General features: G+C 41.7%; 1 protein-coding gene across 10 annotated transcripts in view; it reads left to right on the top strand.

Annotated features, from left to right (window-relative positions):
- The window catches only part of BTRC (beta-transducin repeat containing E3 ubiquitin protein ligase), a 118,829-nt gene that overhangs the window by 16,838 nt on the left and 82,544 nt on the right, over window positions 1-19,447 (top strand). For 4 of the 10 annotated variants that reach the window (XM_068688296.1, XM_068688293.1, XM_068688298.1 and 1 more), the window contains one exon: window positions 10,977-11,084. The exons of 4 other annotated variants lie outside the window; for them this stretch is intronic. In XM_068688296.1, the coding sequence (XP_068544397.1) occupies window positions 10,977-11,084 (108 nt within the window). Of the gene's footprint in view, window positions 1-8,184; window positions 8,290-10,976; window positions 11,085-19,447 lie in introns of all 10 variants that reach the window. 2 more of the 10 variants (XM_068688294.1, XM_068688292.1) reach the window with 1 other exon arrangement.

The raw sequence follows: 19,447 nt of genomic DNA, 5'->3' as shown, positions 1-19,447 counted from the left end.
AGTCACCTGAAAGCAGAAAGGATCGGAGCCCGCAAAGAAATCTGCAACAGCAGCTCAAATTACAGAATTAAAACGCGCCTTCAAACACAAAGCTGCGTGGCGGCGGCGCTGGTAATAATGGCGAGGCCAATGGGTTAAAACACGAGAGAATTGCATCGAGCGTCTAATTCAGGTCTGACTGGGTGAAACAAGTGCGGACACTCACTCACATCACATAACAATTGTGCAGTTTGACACAATCTGACACTGTGGGGACTCCCCACTCAGAAGCGGCCCGGCGCTATATTGCTCCGGCTGTTATTAAAGGCCAGGCTTTAGTTGTCTCAGCAGTCTGCCTCTAGCAATTGCTGTCAGCTTTTTCACTTTTGCGAGTGAAAAATTCCCCCTTCAGAAAAAAATGGCTTAATTTACAAATTGCCCGTATCAATCTCTTCATCATACGTGTGCCTTCACGAGAGAATTCGGCGTCCTTCCGAATACGGGGCTTAAAGTTGCTGTTTCTGTCGAAAGCCAGGAAGATTGTGTTGTTATGGCAACAAAAGCTGGAAATATGAAAACAGCACAGATAAGCTGCATCCTGTTGTCGTGGCAACTGGAGTTGGGAAAATGATGAAAAGTGGTGGTGAAGGGATCCGTGGTGCTGTGAGCCCGACGGAAACAAAGGGACAAGTCACCTGTGTGGAGCGGGAGAGAATTGAAACCAACAGCAGCACAAAGCCTTGAAACACCCGAGTTTCACTGCAGGTGCTAACAGGATGGCTTTGAGCCTCTCCAGTCTTGTCTCAGTGTCTTCCAAGTAGTAAGTGGTGACGTGTTTGTGCAAGTTGCTCGCAGCTCTCAGTTTACATCGCCTTCTGGGAAACTGAGAAGAGCTCAAATGCTTATAAAAAGTTGGGCGTTGAGTCCTGGAGTACATTTGCAAAGCAGTGCTTCAGATGAGTGATACCTCACAAAGGCAAAGCGTGGTTTGGAGCTTCTCTCTGAGAGCCCATCCCTCTCTGTCTGGAAGTCCCCACTAGCGAAGGTCAGCTGGGACACGGGAGCTGATGTTCTCTTGATTTAAACTTTGCTGAGCTGCAGGCAAGGTGTCTCAGAGGAATCTCAGCTCTGCAATTAACGTCTCTCAGAGCTCAAGTTTGTTGACCTATGGGGCATGGCATCAGTTTTTCTTACGTGGTAGGTTGCGAGAACAATAGGGAGAGGACTGTGTGGCTTTTCTGTTTTCTTCTGAGCCAAACAGAGCTGCATCTGTTCATGCTACGTTCTGTTACCAATGCTCTGATGCAGGTGGGATACATGTGTTTTTGCCTCTGAAAAATACTCAGGGAAAAAAAAAAAAGCAATGTTCAGCTAGCGAATTTCACATTAGGCAATCTCAAATAATAAAAGAACCTGCGCATTTGTTATGCTTTTCTGTGTGGCTGCTTTCCTTTTGGTGTTTGGTTTACTGTTATTGGTCCTAAAGCCTTTCTCTTAAATCTCCTTACTCCTCCTTGATCCAAGCAAAAGTTATAAACCTGAGCTCGTGTCACCAGCAGATGCTCTCTTGGAAATAGCTTTACTGTTCCAATTCGAGTGCTGTGATTGCACCACAGGAAGTATATGGGTAAGGGAGCGGATACAAAGGGTGGCAATTCTTGATCGAAAGGAAGAGCTCTCGTAAGCAGAGAGGTTAATTTTTTGAGGTCAGGCTGATTTGCTTTAGGATAAATATACAAAGGCCCTACCTGTGAGGTTCTTTAAAACTGTTTATCATGAAGAAAGCCACTTTTGATTTATTTAAAAGCAGCAATCTACGTATGCATCCAGATGGAATACTGTCTGTGCATCAGGTTTATCCCTCCTGGTGTCTGCCTTTTTAAAAGGATTCTAACATAATGATTTTTTTTTTTCCCTCAATGTAGCTGAGTATTGATCTGCTGCCTGGCTTACACAGAACGCGAGAAGTATCCCAGTAACACATTGTATTAATGTGGGCTAAAAGCAGTTTATATTACAGATGAGGTGGAGGAAGATGGAGTTCTGCAAGACTGGACACATCCTATAAATATCCATAAAACTGACAATTTTATCTAAAAACAGAGCTGGCTGGATTTGCGTATTTTCAGCCTACTTAAACTGGAGATAATAGTTGAACACTACCTGAGCATGGGTCGCCCACACTAATGTCATTACCCTCTGCCCTTTAATGGCAGCTTTTTCTATTTAATGTTGCTGTGCTGCAGCCGAGAGCTGTGTTGTGTTCACATGTGGGCTAGAGGAAATACAATACCCATGGCCAGAAATGTGTGTTGCTTTAAGAACAGGATTTTAAATAACCTGGAAAGCTCTCTTTACACCAGCAGCTTCCTGGGAGTTTATCCCTTACAAAAAGGCAAACACCTACAGTTATTTTATTTGGCCTTGATCTTTGGTTAATCCTTTCTTCAGATGGCTGCATTGTGCAGCCTGTAACGTCCCATCCCCAGATGTTGACCCTTTGAAGACAGGCTGCCATTGACTTCTGAGGGAAGGACGGGGGTAATTTTAGTGTGCAACTGCGATCAATAGACATGTTCCAATCCCTAGGTGATATTGATGCCTTCTATGATTTAAGCCAACGTGAGAAATTGGGCAAATTAGGCTCTTAATTAGCTGAAACACTTGCAAAACATTATTTTGATTGCCTTAATAGAAGTATCGTTTGAAGTGGCTTGTGAGATGTGGTAATTCAGAGTTAAAGTTAATCCCTTCCCTTCATATACTATTGTGAGCAAGTGTGCATCACATAGGATATGTAATATAATGCGTTCATCTGAGCCTTTCTGCCTCCCACTGTCTTCTGGAGTGGAATTTTTAGGGCCAAGTTATAAACCTGTAAATGTGTTTTATGCTGGAAATTCTTGGTGCTACCTTAACTAGATTGGTACCAGCAAAGGCCAGCGTAATCAAACAAGGCATTTGAGATATTAATCTGCACTTCGGTCAAGTCAGCTGGAAAACAGAGTGGAAAAACCAGGAGTGGGGTGAAAAGAGGACTCTTTCACTAGAACTGCGCTTTCCTAGGGAAGAAAATGCACTGATTGGAAATATTTTGATTTTGTTCTAGTGGTTGATTTCATCGTTTGGCATCTACTCTTTAACTTCAAAAATGTATATTCTATTTTTGATGGTCCCATATGCTTTTTACAATCCAGATACTAACTCCTTGGGTGGAAAGTAGAAATAAGCTGTCTTTCTGCAGTTTGTTATTAATACTTGGCATTCGTGTAGTATTTTGAGAATGTCAGGTGCTTCAAAGACATACCTGTTATCCTCGGAACGCTTTTGTGTGGTATGTGCATAACATAACAATCCTCAGAGTTTCAGGAATTACACAAAATTGAAGATGGGGGAAAACATAACAAAACATCCATTTCATCTCTCTACTGATGTAGGATTCTTCTCTGCAGTTCTTGTGATGGAACTCCAGACCTGATGTATAGAAGAGTCTCAAGCTGAGGAGGCTTCAACTCATTTCTTAGTAGTAGGTTTTAGGGATTTTTTTAAAAAAAACTCATAGTGGTTCAGGTTCAATGATGCTTAAACAGTTAGTATAGTGCTCTTTCTGCTTTTTGTTACAAAAGTGATTCCTGTTGCTGTCTTCTCCACTCCCTGTTGTTCAGTGCTTGGTGTTTATGTCAGAGCTGCATATTAAGGACCCGTTTTGGTCCCTGACACCTCTCAGGCAGGGCGGTTCTGTTGTCCGTGCTGTGCAGATGTGGAGCTGAGATGCTGTGTTCCTCTTTACTCAAGCACATTAAGAACGCCTGTTCAAAGAATTAGATTTTGGGTCTGCCGAGTCTCAGGCTGTCTCTTTCATCCTCTTCCATTTATCTCTTGTGACATAATAAGATTTGAAATTGTTAGAAGTTCCGACAAAATCAGGCTTTGGGCATGATGGAGCTTAACAGCAACTGTTTCTTCTCTAAGTAGACCAAGAGCATCTCCATTGTAACCCGTCAGATAGTTGGCATGCTGTAGACCGTGATGAGATTGCTTTGAGTAAGTTTGGGTAGGTCTTGGGTTTAACAACACCATCTTCGTTGCTTGAAGAAGCATGCACAAGTCTCTACTTGTTACACTCCTTAAGGACGGGTATGGCATCTGAAGCAACGCTCTGCAGGTGCACTGCTTTAGATAAATCAGCTTCCCAGATTAAAGAGCTGTAATTATGGAAACATTAGTATTGTCTAGTTCAGATATGATCTACATGAGTTCCCTCTAGCACTTGGCAACTGAGGATCTCATACACCTAATAGCTGGGAAGTTGGCTCCTTTCTGGGGCACGTAAGTTCTGTTGATCTTGAATCCCAGAGCTCCAACAACTCCAGTAACCACTCTTTGAGGAAAACATTTCTTCACAAACATTTACCTAAAAGCTGTGATCTGATCCTCCCGGATCCAGTTCAGGTAAGAAAATATTTGGATAGCCTGAATATGTAATCCCTTGTCTACGTACCTTATCTTTGATATTTAAGAGCAGTTAGTGAACTGGAATCTCTTGTAAAAAGTTACTGTAAGCTAGGGAGTTACCAGAAGATTAGAGAAGAGTTTGCATAATATGTGTGTTCAGGAAAATTTACGGAGCAATTATATGAAAAGTGGGAGGCTAAGGGAAAAGAAATCATTTCCAGTGGTTTGAGCTGTTTGTGCACAGCAGAGCTTGCAGAATGCAATGAGCCCACGAGCATTAGGGTGAGTGGGGAAACCTCTGCACTGAATTCAGTCATCAACGCGGGTGTAAGAAGCCCAGCACCTCCTATGTTTGGAATAGAGGAAGAGTGCTGGGCTTGAACCCTGTTAGCATGTTTCTACATCTGATTTGTGAGACCTGATTGTTCTGAAGAGCTCTGCAGGAGCTAGGAACATATTCTCTGCTCTCCAATAGTGAGGAGTTGGGTTGCTTGTTTTGTAGATGGTGAAAATGCTTCGAGGTCCCTTAGTAAGGTAGCTCGATGACTTTTCTTACAGCAACAAACAACTTCTGATAGTTGCCATATGTGTGACCTAAATGCCTGAACACAATAGAAGCTGAGAAATTGTGAGAAGTGCTGGTTTTGACAGCAACAGAGTGTTGCCCTTCGCAATTCTGGTGCAGTACGTACCAGCTGGAGGAGCTGACAGCTTGTGGGCTGGTTGAACCCTGGGAGATCCTTCTCGTGGTCACACTCTGAGGAGTGCTGTAGTTTCCTCTTTATTTTATAACTTAATCTTCTTACTGTGGAAAACCAGCCAAGAAGTCAGCGATGAAAAAAGTCAGCATTATTTTAGGTGCAGAGAACCAGGGGTCTGGAGTATAAGGAGGTGTAAATTCTAACTCTAGTTTTTGGTTTAATTAAGACTTACAGATTTAAAAGCTTTTTCTAATATATATTTTCAAATGAAAAAAAGACAAACTTTTGGAGAAACTTATAAAAGTATTAATTTGCTCTGAGCCACGCTAGTCTCTTTGGTAAGTTCATAATTAGGCAGGATTTTTTTTTTAAATGGGTATTTTTGTCTCTCAGGTATATAACTGCTCCATAAATGGTAAATCTGTATTCATATGTTGAGGGTTTTTAAAGGCATATTATTTACACAATTCACTGAAATGGCTCCTCTGAAAGCTGGGTGGCTCTCTCATGTAATTACGTATTTAGCATGCCTTGTATCCACAGTTCGGATAGGGGGGAAAGAAAGAAAAAATAAAGCCCCACAAAGAACTACTAAAAATAATTCTTGTTCCATTTTTGTGGATTTTTTTGAGGCTGTATCATACAACTTTTTCACAGTTAAAAACCCAACAAGATCAAGTGCTACTGATGCTAAAAAATGAAATGTATTTGACAGATTTTTAATTGTGAAAGCATGCAGATTGCACCAGGGATTTCTTTTCTTTATATCTATGTCATATATTTAATCAAAGGCAATACCTATCTGAATAGCAGAGAGGAAAAAAAATACAAGATGTATATTAACCTTTCAAAGGTCAAAAAGGATGAAAACTAGACCAAAGAAATAAACCCAAATCACTTTTAAGGAAGAAGCAAATTTCTGGGATTAAGTTTCGCGACACCAACATTTGCAATGTAAATAGCAGCTGCCTTATCTAACATATTTTATGTGATGTATTGCATTCTGTGATTTTATGTGATGTATTGCATTCTGACAGGAATAGTGCACATCAGACACAGTGTGAAAGTGCTGTGTGATGTATTATTGGCATTGGCTTAGGTAAATATGTGGCCAAAAAAAGTACAAGAGGAACTGAGTGGGCATGAAGGGTTTGGGGTTTGTCCTCCTGCTTTTTGTGTTGTGTTCTAATCATGAATATTAAGGATCCTAGTACCATTTTAGCATTTATTTGATAAAGCATTGTAAAAGATCAAAATTCCCAAGGCGTACTTCCTACATTTAGACTTAAAAGGCAAACAGTGGTCTGAAAGAGACTTCTTCAAGGAGAATTGTACTTCCCAGCCATCCCGTATTTGACTTTTCAAGAGATGAGATGTGGAAAGACCTGTCTCATCACTCAGGCCTGCTGTATCAAGTTTTACTATGTTTTCAAGTGTCCCTTTATGTTATTTGCTGCAGTTTGCGTGGTAGAATTTCCAGTACTTCTCTTTGCCTCTGCTCCTGATTTTAGTAATATTTACAAATTGTGCCCTGTTTCTGTTTCTCTTTGTACAACCCTGTCCACTTCCATCGCTTATGATCAGTGGGAGCAAACAGCTAAAGCCTCTTTTCTCTGTTTTTAAACTCATCTTCTCTTGTCAACATGTCACATTCTACTTGTGCTCCTTAATGAAATTATTGGGTGAACAGGATCTTAATCCCCATCTCCCAGGAGAAGAAGGAATTAATATTGGTTTATCTCAAGAGCTGAACTACATGAAGCACTGGACACAGTGTGCTAGAAGAGGAATAATTCTGACCTAGGAAAGGATTGAAATGGATATGGTTAGCAGCTGAAGTTAGTCTTGTGTAAATTTGACCAAAATTAGCAATTGGGAAAAAAATGGTTTCCTTTTTGGCTTTGCCACTGACTTGTTATGGTGTGCACAAAAGTATGTTATGTTGCCTGTACATCAAAGGCATTTTACGTGCACAGGTTATCACAGGGCTGAGTGCAGGGTTCAGGTAGGTTATTGCCCTTTAGTATGGAAAAAAGGGGCACAATTAAAGGCATTCATGCTATCCTACTGTCTAATTAAGATCTCCAAAGTGTTTATAAAGAAAATATCCTTAAACTAGTGTTCAACTTTTGTTATTGCTTACAGTGAGCTCAGTACAGTGCATTTGTATTTTCACACATTCTGTGCACTATAGTTGTAAAGTGTGGCAATTCAACAACTTCATTTTTTTTTCTCCTCATGTAGAACCAGTTAGTTTTGGAGGAGAAGGTGATACATTTCTGACCTGTAACATAATTTACTAAAACTGTGTTAGTTACCTGTAGTATATTGTATTTGCCGAAGGACCAGAAGAGAACAAATTTGATCAAAAAGCAGCCTGAAATTGCAGCGTATAATCTTGTAACGCAATAGGAAATAAAGTAAATAACCAATTTTTAGCAGTGGCAAAAGTTTAGCCAATGGATGTGTACCCAGATTTGTCTTTAGGACATCAAATAATTGGAATAGAGGGTAGGCTATTAGTGGCAAAACATCTGATGTAGTCCAAAATGTTCTTGCAGTAGAGTTACAAGAAGAGTTGGGTAGGGTAAAATACGGCTTCCCTTCAGCTGGGTGCCACTGCCCACTCAGCTCAGCCTATTTGAATTCAAAGCAAGGCGAGCCCATTTAATCACCAGTGGAGCAGCTGGTACCAGCCCCTGTCAGGAGGATGCTGAACTTGCTTCCAACTCTGTTCTCTGCATTTCTGCAGCGGGAAAACATATTTCAGAGTTCAGGGAACGGAGTTCACAGCGAAAGAAATGTGTATTTCATCAAATAATTCCTTATCTAATGCTGCTTATTGTCTCCTAAAGATGCTTAGCTGTTATAAATTAAAAGCTTTGCACCATGGGGTCAGGAAGGCGCGCAGACACCCGCAGCCTTAATGCAATCGGGAGAAAGGAAGGCGGAGAGGCTGCTGCACCCCGGCCCAGTACTTAGCAAGCAGTATCCGCGTTCCCATTCGGCCGTGGTCCAACCTCGGTGCCTCTGTATCTTTGTTTTGAAGAATCGATGCGGATTGACTGGGAGTTCAGGAGAGGATTTTGTCAGTCAGCTTTCAAGCAGAGAACGCAGAGGCCGGTCCCTCGTTTGTGGAGCTGACAGTACAAAAGTGAGCATTTGACACGTGGCTTGCTCGGTGGCTGGGGACAGAGGCTGTTGAGATTTTCTGAGATCAGGCTGTAAATGAAGTTGTTCTGTTGGGTCACTCATCTGATTTACACACAAGCTGTTTCTATTGAAGCACCTGGGGCCTTTTGTTCATGCTTGTGAATAAGCCTCTTTCAGTCAGCAGCAGTAATTTAGAGTCTCTGCTTCCTTCAATAGGTAACAGGCAAGTACAGCAATGACATTTTCTCCTAGTGTGTGTGCAACTTCACATTTTTTTTTTTTAAGCTGGGTAGCAGAACTGTATCAGTAATGTGAATTTTGGTACATACTGGAGCAGATTCAGAAGTCATCTGAGGTGTTGGTAATTGTTTACTGTGTACTTCCTAGTTCTGGAATAACACTAAGCAGTGAGGGCACATGGGTGAGTACCAGTGTCCTCTGTAGGTGCAGGGAGTTTGGCAGAAAACACCCTCAATATTCTCCTTTCTGGTGGCAATTGTAGAGGAACATAGCATTGTAATTGCCCTGGCACAATGGAGAGCCCGAGCTGCTGCTTGTAGTGCCTCCATCCGACTGGAGCCACCTCTCACATCAACTTTGAGGCAACGTGAGCGAGCATTGCTGCTGACAGAGTGGCCCTCCTTTTTCCTGCTTCTCTTTCTGTGCTTTGCTCAGTGCATATATTTAAAATGACCTCTTTTATTTTGCCAAACCTACTTCATCGGCAATGAGGTCTTCATCTAGTTCATCATTGCAGGATGAAAGATTGAGTGAGCCCAAGGAATGGGACAGCCAGGGAAGAGGAACTAAGGCTGGAGCAAGACTTTGCTAACAAGTCTTCATGCACACAAGCAAACATAGGATAGTTATTGTCTTTTTTTTTTTTTTTCATTTTGTTTGTATCATGTCCTGAATCTTAGGATGGCTAATGGTAAACAGCTGATGCTTACCGAGTAAATTTGCTTTATGTCATCAGGGATACCACGTTGCCCTTAATCTCCTTTGTCACTGTGATATTCTTGGAGAGTGTTGACAGCCAGCTTTGATTGAAGTAAATATCAAATTGGATAAAAGGTAAACTGTAGATGTACAGGGTTGTGTGTGTTTTTTTTTAAGGCTTACCATTACAACAGCTTTGCTAGCTGGAGCCATACACATGACATTGTAAAGAAAAGATTGCTGGCATTTGGAAGGTGTTTGTATGTGGGAGTGAGCGTCTCCTGGAAGGCTAGGGTGGCAGACAGGGAAGCCTGGCTCAGTTCTGGTGCCTGTTACAATACTGTGGCTCTGAGTTTTTGTCTTCAGGAAGGGCATTATCTCACGTGAGGATTAATACTACAAAGTACTCATGTTCTTGAGTTCCCAAGTATTTGTAAGACAAAGAGGTTTTAAGAGAGAAAATGAGGTGGGCAATTTATTTTGAGGTACCTTAAACTTCCAGAAAGCACACTTGTATAGGTTCTGTACCCCAGTAATCTTTTAATACTATTTCTGGAACAGCAGCATAAATTATGACAGAATAAACCAAAGAATGTGGTGATAGACAGGGTTAATCTCTCTGTAGCTGTCTAAGCACTGCCAAATTATGAATGTTGACCATCACCTTTCTTCTCAGAGATGGGTTTTGTTGCCTCTACGTAGTAGTAATCTAGTGCAAGATTTTCCAACCCTCTTACGAGCAGCAAGAAATGGTGGCTCAAAAGGCAGCTGTCATTTCATACCCATTCCAGCTGCCCTTTCCACTCAGATTTCTCCCCTTTTTAAGGGGGATGGGAAGAAAAAAAAGCCTGGAGGGTTGCAAAAAGGAAGAGTGCAAGGGTTTGAAATCTCTAGCATCTCATCTGTCACATCCTCCAGTTTTCATAGCTAGCTGCCCATTTACAATGTACTTGTTTTTCCCTGCCTTACCGGTAATTAGACAAATGCAGTAGTGCTTATGGCATCAAAAATTCTCTGGCTGGTAAAAGCAATAGCTGTCATAATGCATCCCTAGATTTAGCAGTAGCGATTTAAAATGAACAAGCAACTCCCTGTATTTCAGGAAGTAATGGCTTTAACTCTACAAAATGGTTAGTATTTTCCTTGACCGGCTGCTTTGGCTCCTTTTTTTTTTTTTGTATTTGTGCTTTCGATGATCAGAATTTTTGTTGTAATAATCGTATTTTATTTCATGAATAACAAGGCAAGCAGAAACACAAAATCCTATAAAGTGTCACCAAGTTCCTGTTCACCTTGACCTGCAGGTTTTTCCTTCTAAACCCCAATGTACAAAAAGCCTGTTCTTTCCCTGCCAGTATTCCATTTAAAGTTGTCATTTGCTTTTCTGCTTCCCTTGCAGAATTGCTTGCTTTGTGCTGTTTTGTGCCTGGAATGTGCTATGCATGGGGAAGAGGTCTGTTTAATTGGAAGGGAACTTCTTTTTAGTGAAAAAAACTCGTGCATTGGTGTAGAAAGCTGATCAAAAAATTACTTTCCTGATCCATGATGCCTTTTTCTTGCTACTCTGACATCTGTAAAGCCTTCTCGAAAGGAAAGCGTCACCAGCAGTTTGTGTTCTCTTAAAGATGTCTCAGTCTTTAAGGCCAGTTGCAGTCGTGTTGATGCCATTTGGCTAAGCCTTGAAAGTTCCTGTAATCTGTGCCATCCTGTCTCATACAGTCCCATCTCATAGTTGTCCTTTCTCTGCAGTGCTCTATGCCCAGATCTCTGTGGCTGGGCTGCTCCAGCCTGGCGGACAGCATGCCCTCGCTGCGATGCCTGTATAACCCAGGGACTGGCGCACTCCCAGCTTTCCAGGTACTTTCTGTCTCTCCACGCTCCTTCTTTTTCTCTCCACCCATGTATGTGTGCATCTGCTTCTTTACCTCGTTTGCTTTACCTTCATTTATCCTGCTCCATACTGTATGCCTCTCCTTTGTCATTCAGAGCTCCTCCAGTATTTAAACCCATCTTGCGTAGATTCAGGGTGGCTCAGTACTGGGGCATTTCCATTTCTTTGATTTAATACAATTATTTTGTCTAAATTGGCTTGGTACCATCATCTTTTTCCATTGGCTTTCAGTTGTGTCAAAAATACAGCACTTAATTATATTTGGCAAACAGTACCCATCACACAGTCTCCAATCTGGCTGTTCATCCAGTGATTCCCTTCCTATCGAAATTTTCTGTGTGCCATTTGGAGGACTGAGGGGGTGGGTTCATTGCCACAGTGATAACTGATGCCAGCATTTGTTTCCTTCAAGTTTGTTAGCAATAGTCTGGACACTTTGATTATAGAAAATTTTTGTATGAGTAAGCTGTCAGTCAAATAGCAAGTAAAGGAACCTGGTTTTCTTTGGCCTCTGAATTTGTTAGGCCAGCTTTTCTCAGCCATGAGACAGCTTTTTGCTGGACAGGGTTTGTTCAGATGCTTTAGGTGATCAGTGACTCTTACAAAATTGAGTTACTCTCCTGTGGGTGAAGCAGCTGGTAGCTTAGTGTCTAGAAATCTAAAGCTCAAGATCATTGCAAGCATTTTATGCTGGCAAGCGGGTACAAAAAGGAGAGCAGAGGAGGCTGGACTGCAGAGATCTGTTCTTGTCAGATGCTCTCTCTGGGTGATTGTGTGTGAACTGCAGTGACTGGGGGACCTTAGAAGTATTTCTGGAGAGTGCGCTCATTCGAGTTTCTGGTAGCATGAATGTTTAGTTCCAGGTTTGTGCTGCTGGATTTGTTGACCTAACCTATGGCAGAGAGTTTTATTCACCAGCATCTTGCAAAACCAGGCATAATGAATAGGCTAGAATTGTCCTGAAAAATTCTGAATCATTCTGTTGGGAGTTCGTTACCTGCGTCTAAAGGATAGCGTGCAAAGATAATTTTGAATTTGGCTGCCTGCTTCCAGGACTAGGAGAGTACAGTGGAAATAATCGTCTCAGTCTCAGGGGAGGCTTAAGTGTATTACATCATTTTGCTGCAACTCTTTTTGCTGACCCAGCACCAGCACTGATGGACTCTGGAAGGTGTCCTGCCAGGCCTCCTCTGCTAAAGCAGCAAGCTTTTAGTGGAGCTTTCCATGGGGGAGGGGGAAGAAGACTTTTTATTAGTCTAAGAGGACTCTGGAGACAACAGGCAGAATTTAGAATCCTACTTTTAATCCTGATTTGCATAATTTGACTAAATCGGATGAGCCTTATTTTTTGGGCTTTCTGCTGTTGAATAAATCTCGGATCTCTTTAAGCTCAGGTTTTAGAGAACCTTAGCAGTATATTGAAAGTAATCTATAAACTCAAATTATGACTTCTTTCTACTTGAATTATTTTTGATTACTCACATTAAATGTATATTACAAAAGGGAAGGGGAACTCGCCTCTTTTAGCTCAAGATGTTCTCGATAATGGTAGCTATGTACAGTAACTTTTCTGCTAATATGCTGCGTTGATATTTGGGGTCAAATGAGTCAGAAGCTGAACCATTTACCATGTATTGCCTTCTTGGAAGTGGATCAGGACTTTGACGTTTGCATTCCTGCAGATTTAGCAAAACATTTCCATGGGTATTTAGTGACTATGGGAATTGGGGAAGGCTGCCTCACTTGCCATCTAAAATGGTATACCAGTAGTCTGCATAGCACTGACTCTGCCGAGGAATTCATTTAGTGCCTATTGAGAAACTAAATGCCAGTAACAGCTTCTGCAGCAATGAGTCATCCATATTTCAGCCCATTTTTTTTCAATGGGCTTTGATCCCCATTAGCTTGCATGGTCTGCAGAAAACTCCCCTCCAGGAGGCATGGCTTCTGCATTTTCCAGTGCAGTAGTCTAAATGGGAGTGGTTTGAAGCCTGCTTGAAGCTGTGATATTGAAATATTTCATCGTTCTGTAATGCTTTCTTTGGTATTGAATCTTCAGGAAAGCATTAAAGACTTCTTTGTACCCCAGCAAATTTTCCTCATATTAAGTTATTTTATTTTTTTCGCTAGCAAGCTTGAAGTAACTGGAGAAGCATATCAATGTTCTTTGCTTGTGGCAAAAGAGAAGGTGCCATCTGGAAGGCTACTTAGTCACTGCTGAATTTGTCTAGTTATTTACATGCTTACCTTCAGATGCTCAGACAGAAATGTGGAAACAGGCTCTTTTTGAATAGCTCAGTTAAAGCCCTGCTGACTCCTCATGGGAAACATTGGCAGATAGTCGATTTAGAGATGATTCTGTTAATATGTCAGATAACTTCATTTTTCTTCTTTGTGTGTTTTTATTATCGGAGACACTTCTGTGAAAACAGGATCTTCTGGTTCCTTAGCTCCATTTGGCAATCCTCGCACAGTGGGAAAGGTTTTAAGGCTAAACCCAGGAATGGGGGATTAAGGAGCTAGAAACAGTTGTTTTTTTAAACATCTTTTATCTCAGGGCTTGCCAACTGATAGTCTGTTGTGTAACTGAATTTCATAGAGATCATGGTGAAAGAAGGCAGCAAATTGGAACATGAACTCTGATAAGGCTTTGTGGGAGGGGGTTAAAAAGGGTGCTTAAAAAAAGAGAAAAAGGCCAGCCATTTCATTTTTGGTGTCTTGGATGCTGTACTGTCACTCTGCAAAACAACTGAAAGCTAGGTTGCAAGTAGATTCTCCGAATAATAAAAAATAAACTTACGCAGAGTATATTTTTCCTAGAAATCCATGTTTCTGAAGTTTCCAGATGTGCCAACAGGTGCCTGTTTTCATGACATTTTTCATTTGAAGATAATTACTTTCCCCCTTTTAAAATATTTTCCATGCATGCTTACGGGGCTCAGCTTATGTTATTTTTCATAGTCACAGTTCTTTGAAAATTCTGATTTACAGTTACACCCATCAACGATGCCAAGAAAATGATTGCATTAAACCTTTCAGGTTTGCAGAAGATCATAATATTTCCTTTAATTTATTTCTGTAGGCTACTGTGTGAATGCAGACTCTTAAGGAGCAATTTAAAAGTCTTGCCAAAGGTTATGTATCAGGGTAATCACGGAGAGCAGTCCATCATCTCTTCATTTTTACCCAATTGACACTACTTACAAATATTGGCTCCACTCTAGGTTGTAAACGTTTTGGGACAAGAGTCATGCATTAATTTTTTTTATTTTTTTTTTTTTGTCTGGAGCCTAGGCACCAGTGAAAAAGCAAAAAGTGGTCTAATCAGCTTTATTTTGCTGGATCCAAAACTCTTATTTCTCTAATGGTCTCTTGTAATCGAAAAGGAGAATTGACTTTCTTGTGGTGGAGGTAGCCGCCTCTTGTTGAATGAATATGGAAGTGCTTTTCTCTGGAATGCCAGAAATTCACATTTTGCCTTACTTGAAGTGAAGGCTTTGATCATAAAGAATGGCACACCAGGCTGTGTTAAATGAAAAGATTGCGTTTTGCTTGGTTTTGCAGAAGCAAAGTGTGTTCCTTGTTTGAGGCAGAAGTCTCTGTCCTGGTTCAGGAATGCATGGCCATCCTGCTGTAAATGCATGGCCATCCTGCTGTATTAGTAAAATTGAAGTAAACTGCAGGGTATTTAAAGTTCTGCAGCATGGGTGTGATTTACACTGCTCCTCTTCTTTGGACAGAGATTGCTTTTGGAGAAAGGTGAGTGTCAAAGATGTAAACAGTCTGGTGTAATGGAAGCATGTTGCACCCATGAGATAGAAATGAACTGGTTTCTCACATTATTTTTACATCTATTTTTTTTAAAATTGCTAGAAATGGTCATTCTTAGTTTCCTTCAGATTGCCCTTGCCTCTTAACTTAAAAGTTGGCATTTTACTGCTGAGAAATGCAGAGTAAATGTGAGTAGTAATGGTAGTACTTTATTTATGGCCTACAAGGAGGTTAAAGCCAAAGTCTGGGGGGTGGGCAAGCTGTGTGTGCTCAGAAATGCGTTTGTGAGAAATGAATTGATGAATTTGGAAGAAGACCTTTACTGGTAGGTGGAGTTGGGTACCTTAGTGGGGAGAGAGATGGGGTGTCCAGTCCACACACCCCACCAGCCTCAAGATGTGGCCTCCCTCGCCCAAGGCTGCTTTGTATTCCCTCCTCTCGTGCTCTCCCAGCGGCTGTGTGAAATGTGCCCCTGGGCTGTTTACAGGGAGCCTCTAAACCAGAATGGTAATTTTGGTGGCTAATAGCCAGAGCTTGTGGCTGCAGCACCCCCCGGCTGGCGGCAGGCTCTCCCCTGTTTATGATCGTAGTTAGGTGGCCCCCAACTGTTTACAAGACAGCAGAGGTGAGATCTTTGATTGACAAGTCAGAAATGCATTAGATCATTCCCTCTGCCAGTCTCTGCTTCATGCTGTTAAAAATGTCAGCCTCTCCAAGTTTGAATGGCAGCCCGAGGGCCTCAGAAGCTTTTTGTTTTCTGAGATGGAAACACAAATTGGATGTGTGCCTGAGCGCTTCATCCTGGGCTGTAATTTCATCTTTTAGCTAAGAACCACAAGGTACATGAGCAAAGCACCCTGTAAACAATAATACTGGGGAAAAAAATAAACAAGGTCGTGTTTCTGGTACGTTGATCCACCGGTGTCCTGACCTCTATCACGTTGAACATCTCCACTCTGATTGCTGTTCCCTTTGGCATTACAATGAGAGGAGAGAGACTGACACGGGAGGCAAAGATTTAAAGTTGCAGTGTTGTTGCACATTCCTTGTATTGGCTATGAAATATTGAACTGCCACAATGTGACACCCGGTTTTTTAAGCAAAGTTTCTTGTTGGAGGTGTTCGGCATCGCTTTCTCATGTTTCTCCTCATCTTACCACCTGGCAGGAGCGATTATAAAGGTATGAGAGGGGATAAGAGAAGGAGCAGAAACGAAGCCAAATTAATTGCGCAATTTTTGCACTTGGCTCCAGCCCTCGTTCAGGGGCGTAATTTTAGGAAGACCAGGAGAGGTTATCCGAGGCTGGGATCTTAGATTTTAAAGAAAGTAAAGCCACTGCCCTGTGGAGAGAGAAAAGGTTTGGTAAAAAGAGATATTTAGGGTTTAAATCTGGTGACCTTGATGTCTGGCAGCAGCGCTGGGCTGGGAAGCACACAGCTCACCTGGCCTCGGGACGGAGCTGCAAGGTCTCAGCTCCAGCAGCAGCAACACAGAGCCTTCCCCCCATTTAGGGGGCAAAGTGGAGACTTTTGGGGTTGTGTAGTAAATGACAGTTTAGCAGTTGGGAACGGCATTTATTCTTTTGCACTTTTTTCTGTTAATTCCTCAGGTTAGGTGCTGAGCACTCGGTGCGAGATTCTGCCCTTGCTTAAGGGCTTAAACCACTGAAAATCCCCAGCACCCTGGTCTGGTTTCTGCCCCGTGGGCTCTTCAGGGAAGGAGAGGGCAAGGTCTTCAGTGCACTGCCATTACTTTGGCCGATTGCTGTGGAAAACAGGACCAAACTCTGCCCACCAAGCCCTCCTTTCGCCTCCGTCCCTCGTTAGGAGGCAGGCCGGTGCGCGCAGGCTGCCTGCCGCCCGCCATCCAGGTACTTCTAAACCCAGCTCCAGCTCCTAAGGATCGCGAACATCTGCTTGGAGGTACTGCGGAGCTCCACAACGCGCTAATTGAATTACTTTTTTTTTTTTTTTTTTTTCCGCAGCCTGCGCTAATTGAATTAGGAGCAGGCTGCGCTTGCGAGCCGCCGCCTCAGCGCATGTGTGAGGCCTGGCGCGGCCTGTGCTGCTCCCCGCCGGCCCCGCCGGGTACTGCACGGCCTCCCGTCTGGCGGTTTTTTTCCTAAATAAATCCCCAATTAACGTTGTAGTCACCCGTCCTGGAAATAACAGAAGTGTCCATCTAATCGTAATCGGCGCCGATCTAATCGTAATCTGTCTGGCTTCAGGAGGAGAAAGGAGGGGTTAAGCGCAGCCCGCTGCGGTCCCCTGACAGAAATAATAAATATTTTGGTGTGTTCCTAAAGGAGTTAGCAGGGAGCAGGCTGTAAAGTGCTCACCATGGGCATCCTTTAGGGTTTGAGGACTCTGTGAGCAGTGCTTCGGAGGCAGCCAGGTGTCCCAGATCAGTTTTGCTTGTTTCTGCAGAACTGCCACGGAGCCGTTACGTCAAATACAATTTTAATTAAAAAATACAGAATTTCCCTATGAATTTGGGGAAGTCACAAAGTACTTTGTCATCCAATCTTTAAGCCAGTGCTGGTCAGAATTCAGCGACCCTTGTAAAACACAACATACAGAGATAGTCCTAAAGAACTCAAAATGCACACGTGTATAGGGAGAACAAAATAAAATATTTCTTCACTGAAATCAGGTATCTGGCTGGTTCCATGCAGATTCCAGGGGGACAAACCCAAATCCTCAGAGAAAAATACACTTGCTCGGTCTTATTAAAAAATACTTTTGCTTCTATCTAACTCCTAGCTTGGAGAGAGAGGTATTTTGTTATACTGCATGGGATGGGTTTCTTTTTATTTCTTCAGTTTTCTGTTGACTGCTACTTATTTCGTGCACAAAAAATAGTCAGACATTCTTTCTTACCTAGAGATCCCAATCACTTTATTTCCATAAAATTTTAGCTATTCCCACTCAGCTTTTTGTTGGTTTGGTAGATCATTCTCACAAACTGTACCAGAGAAAAAATATGTTATTTATTTTACTTTAATGGTTGTTCCTTAGGTTTTGTTACTTTTCAAATAGACCAAAGTAATTAACTAGCATTCTCTGCAAACTAAGTAAAATTAGACTGTGCTTGTCAAAATACATAAACAGTACTCTGTGATGTGTGTGATTCTTTATTATGCTCATATACTTGCCCTGTGTCTGGTGATGTTTAACTGGGCTTCTAATTACTGCCGAGAACCAGCAAAGTGCTGCTATACACAGAACTTCTGGATTTTCAGTTTCAATGAAATCTCTTTAACTGCCCTCAAATGGAAAACTTATTTTTTTTTATTTTTTTTTTTTGGTACAAAATAGTTGTGTGGCTTTTTGAGGACAAGTCCGAACTATTTTTATCCATTAAATTGGGTTTGATTTATTTACATTTGTAGTTGGTTCTCCTTGGCATTTATCAATATATCTTACATATTTTATATGTATAATGTATGTATAAAATAATCAGGTTGTCAGCCTCCTTGGGTCCCTTTCCAAATAGTCAGGCAGATTGCTTCTAGCAGACATTGCAAATAAAATATCCAAGTAACTCGTGTCGTGCCGAAAGGTTTACTTGGGGTTCGTGTTTAGTTCTTAAATGATTGCCAGTGTAACTTGGCACCATTGTGGAATTTGCTAAATTGTGGCCGCATATAGTATGATCAGCTGTCAGGCTTTTTTCTACCTTCTACAAAAAAAAAAAAAAGCAACGCTTGTGATTTATTCTCTTAAAATACAGCCTTATATCCAGCAAACAAAGGAAGCAACTCTTCGTTCAGCCAATAAAGCCGCATACGTTTTTAGTCTTTCAGCAATATGCTTTGCACTTCTATGGCATCTTCAGAGTAATAAACTGTGCAGCAACCTTTTGATGTAGGTAATAACATTTGACCTTGCAACAGAGAACGTTTCCTTGTTGAAATGAGGACAGCTAACACCTTGATGTTTTGGGTTGTTCTTCATTTAAAAAAAAAAAAAAAAAGGTGTGCAGTTTAAGATACCTACCTGCAGTGCCTTCTTTTGGTAGAATTCAGAAGTGAAGGTGGTTGTGTTGTGGGGATTGGGGTTGGCACCTACAAAATAAAGTGGGGGTGGAGTTCAGTGCTGCATTAAGAAGCTGCAAGTGGGAAGGAATCCATTCCATCCAGTGTATAAAGTGCTTTTAAAAACAATCTATTTCTAGAACCTAAATTGTCCTGGGACCAGCTCTTGATATAAAAATTCATAGAAACCTGTTTTTCCGAGTGTGGTAACTTCTTGCCATAGTGCTGTAGTGTTAGAATTCACATTGGCCAGGTTGTTCTGTAAATTAAACAGTGACAGCTTCCCTCGGGGGAACAGCCAATGTATTTATGATGATGTGCTGATTACACAAAATACACTGCAAGCAGAAAACAGCTGCAGAGAACAAACCTCTTAAAAGAATACAATTACAAATAGCACCCTCAGTATTTCTAGTGGTGAGAGTAAAATACAGCATGCTAATGCAGTCTTCTAGTTTGCTTCCCAAGAAGAAAAGAGAACCGCGAAGAAGAGGCTGAAGGATGGTTGGATGCACATGCGG

Source organism: Anas acuta, chromosome 7 (genome assembly GCF_963932015.1).
Source record: "Anas acuta chromosome 7, bAnaAcu1.1, whole genome shotgun sequence".
NCBI lineage: Eukaryota > Metazoa > Chordata > Aves > Anseriformes > Anatidae > Anas > Anas acuta.
The sequence above is the reverse complement of the archived record's forward strand: the minus strand, read 5'-3'. Positions and strand labels throughout refer to the sequence as shown.